Below are 11,469 nucleotides of genomic sequence, written 5' to 3' on the forward strand. Positions count from 1 at the left end.
TACTGGAAAATAATCAACTTGGTGGTAATTGTCTGTGATTATTTTGCTATACCTGTGTAGCAGAAATTCTATCTACATTACTTAATTGTAATGTAAAGATCTCAGTGTGGCAAATCTTAACGAATAATAATTTTATTTTCAAATAGAAATGACTTGAACCCCACATTTATACAATAATGACTTTTTATATGAGTGTGTGTGTGTGTGTGTGTGTGTGTCTTGTTAGAACATTAATCTTAAACCTTAGTGACATTATTATTGTTGCGCAAAATAATAAACTATAGATAATTAAGATGTGAGCTTCACAGAATGGATTTCTCAATTCAAAAACAATTCAGAACTTTCTGAAATTTGCATATTAATGCGTGTTTGAATGTTCCGTGGATCGGACTTGTTTGTCCAGCACGTCCCACAGACGCACGATCGGATTGCGATCTGGGGAATTTAGAGGCCGAATCAACACCTTGAACTCTGTCACGTTCCTCAAACTGTTCCTGAGCAATGTTTCACGGCGCGTTATCCTGCTGAAAGAGGTCACGGACATTAGGGAACACCGTCGGCATGAAGGGGTGTACTTGGTCTGGAACGGTGTTTAGGTAGGTGGGACGTGTCAAAGAAACATCCACATGAACACCAGGACCCGAGGTTTCCCAGCAGAACATCGCCCAGAGCACCACGCCGTATCCACCGGCTCACGTTCTTCCCATAATGCATCCTGGTGCCAACTCCTCCCCGGGTAAGCGGCGCACACACCCGACCGTCCACATGATGTAAAAGAAAACGTGATTCATCAGAGCAGGACACCTTCTTCCGTTGCTCCATGGTCCAGTTCTGATGTTCACGTGCCCGGTGAAGGAGCTTTCTGTGGTGGACAGGGGGTCAGCATGGGAACTCTGACCGCTCTGCAGCTACGCAGCTCCATACACAGCAAGCTGTGACGCATTGTGTGTTCTGACTCCTTTCTATCAGAGCCAGCATGAACTTTTTCAGCAATTTGTGCTACAGAAGCACTTCTGTGGGATCGGACCAGACGGGCTAGCCTTCACTCCCCACACGTGTCAGTGAGCCTTGGGCGCCCTCGACCCTGTCGTCGGTTCACTGGTTCTCCTTCCTTGGACTACTTTTGGCAGGTACTAACCATTACATACTGGGAACACCCCACACCGTTTTTTAGACTCTCTCACCCAGTCGTCTAACTGTCACAATTTGGCCCTTGTCAAAGCCGCTCAGATCCTTATACTTGCCCATTTTTCCTGCTTCCAACATGTCAACTTCAAGATCTGATTATTCACTTCCTGCCTTGTATATATCCCACAACTCGACAGGTGATAATCAGTGTTATTCACATCACCTTTCACTGGCTTTAATGTTATGGCTTATCAGTGTAAGAGGAATAAAACATGTGATGTGCTGTTTATAGGAAAATAAACATTTACTTTGTGTTAGTTGTCAGTGATTATTTTCCTATACCTGCATGGCACAAAGTGTTTAATTACTTACTTATTAGTGTAATAAATATTAAAGAATAATAATAATAATAATAAAAAATAGAAATGACTTCAAACCCACAAGACTTTATATCATAATGTAAACATATCTACAGAGGTGTATAGCAGTGTCTGGTTAGAACACTTTTCTTAAACCAAGGTGACATTTCATTATAATTATTATAATTATATCAGGTTACACTTGATTAAAAAGATTGATAATCCTCGTCCATTGGGATAATGATGCTTTCACAGACGGAAAACGGAACATCCTGTAGTTCCTTAATGCTAAATGGCTTCTCTATAATCGGATCGTCACAAGAGATAAGACCATCCTGGTCATCCAAGCTCTGATATCCAAGAACCACAGCTGTCTCGTTCTTGGGGGGCATGATATGAATCAGTTCGGAGATTCCTGAGTCTGTACAATGGCTCAACACGCTGTACTGAAAATCTGTCTGTATCATTGGGTCCAGGTTCTTAGACGACACCAGGAAGTTCTCACTCGGATAAATGTTTGCAACTGGCTGTTTAAAAAAGTACGAGCTGCTGGAGTTTGATGGTGAATATGTCCTATTGCTGATTTCATTCAATTGGTTGAGGGTTGTAGATTGGTTTTCCTTATCAAGCCCACACCGAACATCTTCAGAGCTGTTCTGGTCCACGCTCTGGTAGTCTGTCATGGAGCAGATCAGTGGCGCCGAATCGACGTCTTTTCCGAGACTGATGCTATATTGACTGTCTTTACACTGGACTTGAGAAGATTCCACACTGTGGACAGGAGAACATTCAGATTTATTTTTTAGAAACGTAACATGCTTTGGATTTTGCACAATGTAAATGTATAAAAGTTGAAAGCGTCACCATGTTGTCTTGTGGTTTGCTGTTGGTTCAAGACTGACAGACGAGAACTCGTTTTGAAATGACAGAAACTGTGGGACCTGATCGAGAAAAATATAAAGCATGAAGGAACGAAATCAAACATCTTGTACTTTTGTAGGACAAAAAGACAAGAATTAAAACATTTCCAGAATTTTTTAATAGGTTACTATTGCCTAGTTTACAATTCTATAAATATGAAACACCTGCAGCTACAGTTTATATTCAGCTGCCATAGAAAAATATAGGTACCAACAAATCTGATGTTCAGGGTTGTAGCTGAATAATATTGTTAATTTAACAGTTAAGCTCATTAGAATTTATTTCGATAAACAGGCAGCTCGGTTTCTAAGTCAAATTAATATTTAGAAAAAAAAAATCATCCATTTAATTTTATGATGTTGAAAAAAAAAAAGCTGCTGTCCAAGCAGGATAAATTCTTTGAGAATAAATTTTAATGCATCTCTTTGTATGGTAGATTTACGTCTTCACGTTAAAAACAAATATAAAATGAAACGATTTGTGGAAATGTATTATTAGAAATGCTCCATATTGGAGTAACTCATGGAAACGGCATTGCCTACCTGTTTTACAAAATTCGTAGAAAATTTCGGAGTAGGAATCTTGTCCCACCATGGTTTTAGGACTCTGTAATAAAGAGGTGCAAAAAAAAAAAAAAAATTCACTAATGAGTTTCTGACGTTAAGGCTTGTGGATAAGAAGTAGTTAAAAAATCCATGACAAAATTGTTGATGAGATCTGTGACAGGGGATTTGGAGACCTCTCTGGTAGAAATGTGGTATTGCAACCACCGCATGGGGGCGCATACGTACAGTAAGTACATTTACATTCATATTTATTCATTTAGCAGACTCTTAAATGGAAAGCGACTTACAAATGAGGAACATAATTGCACTTTATTAATCCCAGGTGGGAAATTCCAGTAAATATTTTAAATTTTTAATGGTGTGTTTCCTCCACATACCCAAACATAAAAAAATAAAAGGCGACCAAAATGGGAGAACTTTGTGGTCCATTTTTGTCCAAGGTGTAAAAAAAAAAAAAAAAAAAAAAGAGACTGGCAACTAATTCACAGTAACACAGGTCATTTTGTAAATGCTTGTCATTTCCTTCAATTTGGTAGAAGTGCTTGGATTAACATTGTTCCTTGACTGATCAAAAGTCTTGTTGATGACTTGATGAAAAAATTTGTTGATTAAAAAAAAAATAATAATAATAATAAAAAATTAAATGAAAATTATTACAAGAACTCTATTCATTTGGATATGAATGAATGAATTTAATTTTATTAACCTTTTAAAAAAAAATTTGCATGCTGAGACAAATATTTGCAAAGTAAATAGCACAGTGTTAATACAGTATTGTTTTCTTTTGGGGATTTTTTTTTTGTCTGTAACTTTTGAAGATTGTGATGCACGATCTATGCTCAGCCAATTAGCAACAAAACACTGCTGACAACCTTGCGTTCCGATGTTGACCTTGGGCAGGTACTAAAAAAACATTTACACTGTTTAACACTGGTACCTTTATTTCTAGACAGGTGCCTGATAGAAAAAAAAAAACAGTTCTGTTTTTCAACTGCCAAAAGTTTCAGTACTTTCTCTAGTGATAAAGTAATAATGCTGCCACTAATGCAAGTCCTCTTATGCACTCTGATAAATATGACTGATGAGACTGCCAAGCCTGTATGCATTTAAGTAATGCGAGATTGCAACAATAAATCCACCATGACTCATGGCTCTGAAATGCGTGCGTGAAATCCGACCTGACGAGATACTCTATGCTGATTATGTCCAGATTCTTCTGAAGAAGGAAAAAAAAAAACAAGAACACACACACAACACACGATGTAAGAGGTCTTACCTGTTGAACCAGAAGTAGATTGAACATACACAAATGGTCAGAATGAGACATAAGATGGGGATTATTATCTTGAGAAGGTTTTGTAACGATAGTGCTGGGGAGACACACAGACACGAACTCTTGTTAAACATGCCGATAAAAAATAAATAAATAAAAAAAATCGGTTTCACACACACCTACGTAGTGAAACTTACGTGTTTTGAGCACATGTGCTTCACTGTAGTCACTGAATGTCTTACTAGGAGGGTAGTTCGATTTCACTCTCGCTCTCAAAGTATATCTGGAATTAGGTTGTAGGTTCCTGCCCACAATCTCATATGTAGTCTGACCAACTGCCAAAATCTGTGTCACCTGTATGAAAAGTGAAAATTATTTTCATAGTTTCATACGGAATAAGATAAGTTAATGAGTTATGTTTTTGACATTTAAAAAAAAAAATTTTTTTGAAGTAAGTGACTCACGAAATCATTGCTTCCAGCAATGCCGTACGTGAGCTCTACAATCAGTGAGTCAGAGAAAGGTTTCTTCATGTAGGTGGTGTTCAAGCTAATGAGAAAGTCTCCGTTTATGTTCTGAATGACTGACGTGATGATCGGTCTTCTAGGCTTGACTGCATGGAAGAAATAAAATAAATAGATTCGGATGTGTGGGATGTGAGCTATACATATCAGGATATGTTTACTTGAGGATATTCCTGTATAAATGAAAGGCTGGACAGATTCGTTGAGTGATATATACACTTTAACGTTCAGATCTACGTGTTACACGTCACTAGCTAAACTTGTTGAACTAGCCTAGAGTCTGATCAGAGGCACATGTAAGCGCAGACTTGTACTTGGATGCTACTGACGCCAGAGCTGAGGTCAGACATCGAATTCTCCATCCAAGAAAGGCCGGCCATTGTGCTTTAAAGATCTCTCTATTGACATGCACGAGCTTCCATGCTGCGCACGCTCAGTTCCAGAATAAACTATTTCAACCTAAAAATGCTGGAAATGTGTTTCGCAGCCTATGTATGGATGTCGAGTGAAGTGCTGTTTGATGCAGTGGACTAATAAATGAGCATAAATATACTGACGTCACGCAGCCCTCAGTACAAACCGTAATTCACTTACTGCTTTCTTCAGTATTGATCGTCTCTGTGTGCCAAATCTCGTCTCCTTTCGACACGTTTACCGTGAATGTCTCCGTAATGACAAACCCTGCCACTTGGATTCTGCATTCACACGCACCGTGTCGGATTTCATCAAAATGGCAGGTATACATCCTGCAACATCGGAAAGAACAATATAAAGCAAATCCCACGGATGAACTGTATTTAAAAAAAAACAAAACTGTCATATGAACTAACCTGTTATTAGTGAAGATTATTGAAGCATTGAGTTTGTTTTTGGAACAGCTGTCGGGATCATCCACGGTCAAACTGCACTTTAGCTCGGTGTCATAATCGTTAAAGCATTGCAGAAGCTCTGAAAAGTTCAGTTTTAAGGTGTCAGAAATATATGAGAGTTGTTTTGAAAGTCTCATTGATAGAACAATAATTCAATTAAGTGCCAAAAATATGTTGAATGATTTATTCATTACTTTTCGTTTGTTTTGGTTTATATTTTCTGGTCATTGACCCCTTGTTCTAATATTTGTTCATCCGATTGTGTGTTGTTTATCGTTTGGATGCCAGAATTTTACTGTTTGGATGCCAGAATTTTACTGCCAAAAACCTAGCATGTGTCAGTGGAAGAGATGTTCGCCAATTTACAGGAAGTAAACAGTGTGGAAAATGTCCACTCTTACTTAGTTTATCTATCTATCTATCTATCTATCTATCTATCTATCTATCTATCTATCTATTTATTTATTTACAGAAGCAAAATTTTTCCCCTTTCCCCTTCAGTGAATCGGCTTTTCTGTCAAGTGAATTTTATTCTTGTTTGGTGTGCTTGGTATCTCGGTAGCAACAGGTTAAAATTAAAGAAAAAGTTAATCCTAATACAAACCATAAATAATGGCACCTCTGAAAATGACCTAACCTAACAGAAGGTATTTGTCGATGCGCTTTGTCACTCTGCTGTCTGTGAAGAGAACTGTCCTTGCTTCGAAAAGCTTGATTGAGAAGTCTTCGATTCTCCCCCAAATCTGTCCCTTATATCAAAACTACAAGTGTCTTTTAAGGAAAAAGGAACAAAGGGGGGAAGAAAAATCGAACGAAATCCATTGTACGGCAAAAATCTTAAGAATCGCAGTTTTTCCTAAGTTATCTTTTGAACATTACATAGGGCACCTTTGACATGCGTAACGACCGAAACAAATTTAGTTACGTATTAGTTATTTAGACAAGACAACAAAGAGAATGACACGACACGATGTGAAAAAAAAATTATAACCGAAAGGGACGGACAAATCGGAATCGGCAAAGTATTGGAGAAAGCATTTAACATGTTTCAAGGATTCAAAAGGTTTTAATTGTCACATATTTTGGCACGAATAGAAGCCGGTTCGAATCATATACGTTTTTAAACATGATGGAATTTTAGCATGAAGACGATTTCCCAAATATTATATGACTCTTGTTTGCTTGCTGAATAGAAACTGTAATAGTAGTAATAGTAATAGTATTACTAGTATAATAGTAAAATTAGCAGCAAATTTACCAGAGGATTCGGTGAAGCCGACACTGGAGAGGAGTAGAGTTACTTGCAGGATTATAATTAAGGCACCCATTGTCTATTCTGAAACAAATTAAGCACAAAAAAATACTTTTGAGGGTTTAATAATGTCATACATAACATAGCCTGATGATAGAGAACAGTGGTTGTTACCATTACCATCTCCATAAGATTCATTTAAACTCACCTTTGCAGGTTGCACTGGGCATCAGGTCAAACAGGTATCAGAGTCATCCTAAAATTCACTGCTGTCTGTAAATCACAACTGAACCCAGTCTATATCTGAGCACTTAAGGATTTACAAGCATTATGAACCGCAGCTCGTCTCTCAGCCTTCCCTGTCTCGAGTGCTGTGTGATGACAGGATTGCTTTCAGTTGTAGTCAGAACGAGTTGAAGCAGTTCTATGGAAATTTAGAGGCACAGTTTCCGCCTTGCTCTTCACGCACACCCAACAGGAAAACAGCTAAGAATAAAAAGGTTGGTACTCATATTATCTAGAATGGAATGAAGGGAAAGGACTACGCCTGTGTCCAACATCAAGTTGTTGATGTTATCCATGTTATTGTTTTACACAATAATTTCCAGCGTGGATCTCAAAATGTGAAGGATCTGGAGTGATTCTGTATGGAGGAACGGTCTCAGATCCCTCGCCATGTATTCTCCAACCTCATCAGGCGTTATAGGAGAAGACTCAGAGCTGTTATCTTGGCAAAAGGATCTCAGCATAAAGTATTGACTAAAAGGGTACCAGTAATTGTTGCACACATATATTTAACACAGATTTTTTTTTGGATAAACCTGTGTTTTATTTGCAATTGTTTGATATCCATGAGAGCAGAGTATTTTTGTGATTTTTTTTTTAAAAACAAAATATCAAAACGTTAAATCTGCAAAGTCTCCTTTGCTCATATTTACCAAGGGTGCCAATATTAGTGGAGGGCGCTGTATAAACGCATGCACTAGGTGTGATAAATGTGTGAAACATATCATAAATTTAAAAGTGTATTACGTGATTATTCTCATGTGAAGTTCATGTGACTTTTCTGTGAGCAGAGAGAGAAACACACTCACACTCACTCAAAAAAAAAATAGTAGAAAAATCAGATCTGATGAAATTGAAAGTGTTCAGTAGCTTACAGTTTGTTTAAGGTAGAGTTCTTCACTGTAGCATGGAAATATGCAGTGTTCTAATGGTAGCCTACATAAACACTGTGAAATGATTTGATGAAAGTGCAAGTCCAGTAGTTGGGACTTTATAGTGGTGTGCATAAGTATTCACCCCCTTTGAACTGTTCCACATTTCGTAATGTTACAATTTGGAATTGAAATGGACTTGATTGGGATTATATATACAGTATATCTCATGAATCGACACAAAATAGACCATAATATTAAAGTGGAGAAAAATAGTCAGTGTAATTGATATTGTTATATATATATATATATATATATATATATATATATATATATATATATATATATATATTTTACAAACAAAAATGATTGTAACTACGTAAATTTCCCCCTGATTTCTGTGAACCTTCGAAACATCAAAATAATTTGCTGATGTCACATAATTAGTTAAATGGAGTGAACAATTAAATGTGCAATTAAAATGTCATGTGATCTTAATATGCGAATACATATATTATATATAGGTTCCTGGAAGGACCTAAGAGAACATACCTAAAAAAAAAAAAAAACAGAACCATGCAGAACAACAAGCAGGTTCAGGATAAAGTTCTTGAAACGTATCAATCAAGATCTGGTTATGAAAAAAATTTCCCAAACATCCTGCAGAGTGAAATAATTTTTTTATTTAAAAAAATATGGCACAAGTGGAAGAGGGGATTAGTCAGAGAAGCAACCCAGAAGTCAAGAGTAACTGCAAAGAGAAACTGCTAGAAACTACAAAGTGTGAAAAAGTTCAATGGGGGTAAAAACCTATGCAGACCACTGTTAATGTAAAACGACAATAAAACAGATGTAAAGTCTCTTATTCATATTTTACCTGTACAGTAAAATACAACCTCATAAATAATACATGATCACAGCCTGATTAAGTTTAAATAAAAACACCACCTTTGTTGCAGTTCCAACGAAATCTAAACCTAAACAGAAACCTAATTTAAAGAACTACTAAACAGCTGCACTCGTGTCAGTCATCAAGTGCTTTTAAAAGGGCTTGTAATGGTACACATGAAAAACCCTGACAGCACTCCAAACAAACTATATCACTTGTGCTGTAATTCAGCTGAAATTAGTCAGGATTTTATATTTGTTGATAAACTGAACATTTCAAAACATCAATTGTTTAATTCTCGTCCCTACGCATCACCCATGCACATGTACACGAAGCCAGAGTCCACAGTGACTGGAGTTCGTCCATGTTAGTTCGGTCTCTAGGAAGAAAGTATATTTTACTGAAATATTTTACTGCTGTAAAGTCTTACGGTACAGTACTAAACATTTATAGTAATTGAAACTAAAATGAACAGAAACACTGTCAGTTTCAATGAAGTCGACATGCAAAATTATCCAGAAAATTCACTTGCTATGTAAGTAGGCTATAATAAGCGATACTAGAAAAACAATACTGATGAAGCTGAAACTCCATCATCGAAGAATCCACATAATTATAATATTTTTAAAAAAATAATAAACGTGAAAAAGGGTTATGTGTACATTCCTGTTTTTCAATCCTGTACCTTTCCCATACATGTTTAATTGTTAGATCAGTTTTAGCGCACGTAAATCAGATCATCAGATAATTCATCTGGAAAAGCCTGAAGCAAGTTTCACTGGGTGATACCTGGGAATTTAAAACTGAAATATCCTGTAGATGGGTCTGATGATAAACTCTGAGCTGTAGGTCTGAACTCTGATCTGAGTTCCCATACAGTACGTAGTTAACCCGGGATGAGTCACCATTCACGGAATAACTGCACAAGTATAGTCTTGTTTATGGGTTGCATAAAAAGGAAATGACTACTAACCTATAATTTATTGTTGACGTTTTTTCAAGAACTGTGATTTCTAGGCAGTATGCAGTGCTGTACATGAAAGTGGATCCCCCCCCCCCCCCCCCCAAAAAAAAAAAAAAAAAAACAGTTTTGCAGACTCTTTCCAGGGAAAATTTGGTAACCCATGCTCAAAAAGTCACTAGAAGTCACCTGAAGGCTTCATGGACTGATTTTCTTATTCATTTAATTGTCCTGATCATTTGCCTTTCTGAAGAATAGGATGGAATAGAAATTGGTTTTTTTTTTTTTTTCAGAAAACAATAGATTATATCTTATTTCTTGTAGAAAGAAGAATTCTTTGATCAATGCAACACAAACCGACTATTTACTGTATGTATGGACATCAAATACTATAATTCATTTGTATGCAAATTATGCAGTATGCAAGCAGTATACAAGTATGCAGACCAAACAAAGCAATGGTAGTGAGGAGTTGGGTAATAAACACGAAGGAATCGGTTGCAGATGGAATAACTCTTCTTTTTTCTTTTTTTTTTTTACTGTAAATACAGTTTAAAATAAGATCAAAGATCAATGATGATCAGTGATTGGCTGGTAATAATAGTGATCGGTGATTTGTCTTTTTAATCTTATATATTTATCACTAATGAGCAAGTCAGAGGCGACAGTGGCAAGGAAAAACTCCCTGAGACAGCATCCAAATGTCCCAGTTCACCACAACACTCAAAAAGCTTGAGTAAACAAATATGTTTTCAGCCTGGACTTAAACACTGAGACTGTGTCTGAGTCACGAACACTAATTGGAAGGCTGTTCCATAACTTTAGGGCTTTGTAAGAGAAAGCTCTTTCCCCTGCTGTAGCCTTCGCTATTCCAGGTACCAATAAAAAACATGCACCTTTTTATTGAAGTAGGCGTGGTGGATCATAAAAGACCAAAAGTTCGCTCAGGTACTGTGGCGTGAGACCATTCATTGCTTCATTGGTCAATAGTAGTATTTTATAATCAATGCGAAATTTTACTGGGAGCCAGTGCAGTGTGGATAAGATCGGGGTGATGTGGTCGTATCTTCTGGTTCTAGTAAGGAGTCTTGCAGCTGCACCTTATTTGTTCTGAAACTGTTAGCTATCAGGGTAAACTAATTAAAATGTAGACTACATATTTGCAGGGGCTTTTTATTGTATTATTTAACTATTCTTTAAAGCTTTGTGATTAAGTGATGGTGACCAATAAAACATAGAACATTTCTACTTTCCTTTTTTGTACTATAAATACTTTTCTCTTGTGTCACATATATCATGCCTAAACAAACAGACATTATGTCTTTTTCTATTAAATTTCCTTTGTTACCCTAAATGGTACAAATTTATTTTTTGTGCCACCTGCTGGACAAACGTCATAGTGGTAAATGAACACAATAACCAAGTAGCACTACAGAATATTATACAGAGGTGCACAATGCATATGTAGATGACCATACAAAGCATGTTTAGTGACAGAGTTTTGTTTCTTTCGATTTTGCACTGAAGGAACAAGGCTAAAGTAGATAATAATGGATGCTTGCTACCTTTT

At 36.7% G+C, this 11,469-nt stretch overlaps 1 protein-coding gene across 1 annotated transcript; it reads right to left on the reverse strand.

The window, feature by feature from the left end:
• Positions 1 to 1,562: 1,562 nt before the first annotated feature.
• LOC128624072 (uncharacterized) lies at positions 1,563 to 7,621 on the reverse strand. Its single transcript, XM_053651358.1, has 10 exons — positions 7,101 to 7,621; positions 6,899 to 6,976; positions 5,602 to 5,719; positions 5,366 to 5,517; positions 4,712 to 4,860; positions 4,445 to 4,601; positions 4,251 to 4,344; positions 2,951 to 3,014; positions 2,352 to 2,428; positions 1,563 to 2,258 (listed from the first exon to the last, which is right to left on the reverse strand). The coding sequence occupies exons 2-10, from the start codon at positions 6,966 to 6,968 to the stop codon at positions 1,694 to 1,696; spliced, it is 1,446 nt and encodes a 481-aa protein (XP_053507333.1). The 5' UTR covers positions 6,969 to 6,976; positions 7,101 to 7,621; the 3' UTR covers positions 1,563 to 1,693.
• Positions 7,622 to 11,469: the final 3,848 nt, after the last annotated feature.

This window comes from Ictalurus furcatus, chromosome 20, assembly GCF_023375685.1.
Source record: "Ictalurus furcatus strain D&B chromosome 20, Billie_1.0, whole genome shotgun sequence".
NCBI classification, from domain to species: Eukaryota; Metazoa; Chordata; class Actinopteri; order Siluriformes; family Ictaluridae; genus Ictalurus; species Ictalurus furcatus.

What these genes read in the sequence shown, in the direction of transcription:
- LOC128624072 (XM_053651358.1), bottom strand. Translation starts at nt 6,968, where the DNA reads ATGGGTGCCTTAATTATAATCCTGCAAGTAACTCTACTCCTCTCCAGT. An exon ending in TTGCTGGAAGCAATGATTTC is followed by an intron (nt 4,602 to 4,711) that starts GTGAGTCACTTA and finishes CTTTTCATACAG; the next exon opens with GTGACACAGATTTTGGCAGT. An exon ending in AGCACATGTGCTCAAAACAC is followed by an intron (nt 4,345 to 4,444) that starts GTAAGTTTCACT and finishes GTGTCTCCCCAG; the next exon opens with CACTATCGTTACAAAACCTT.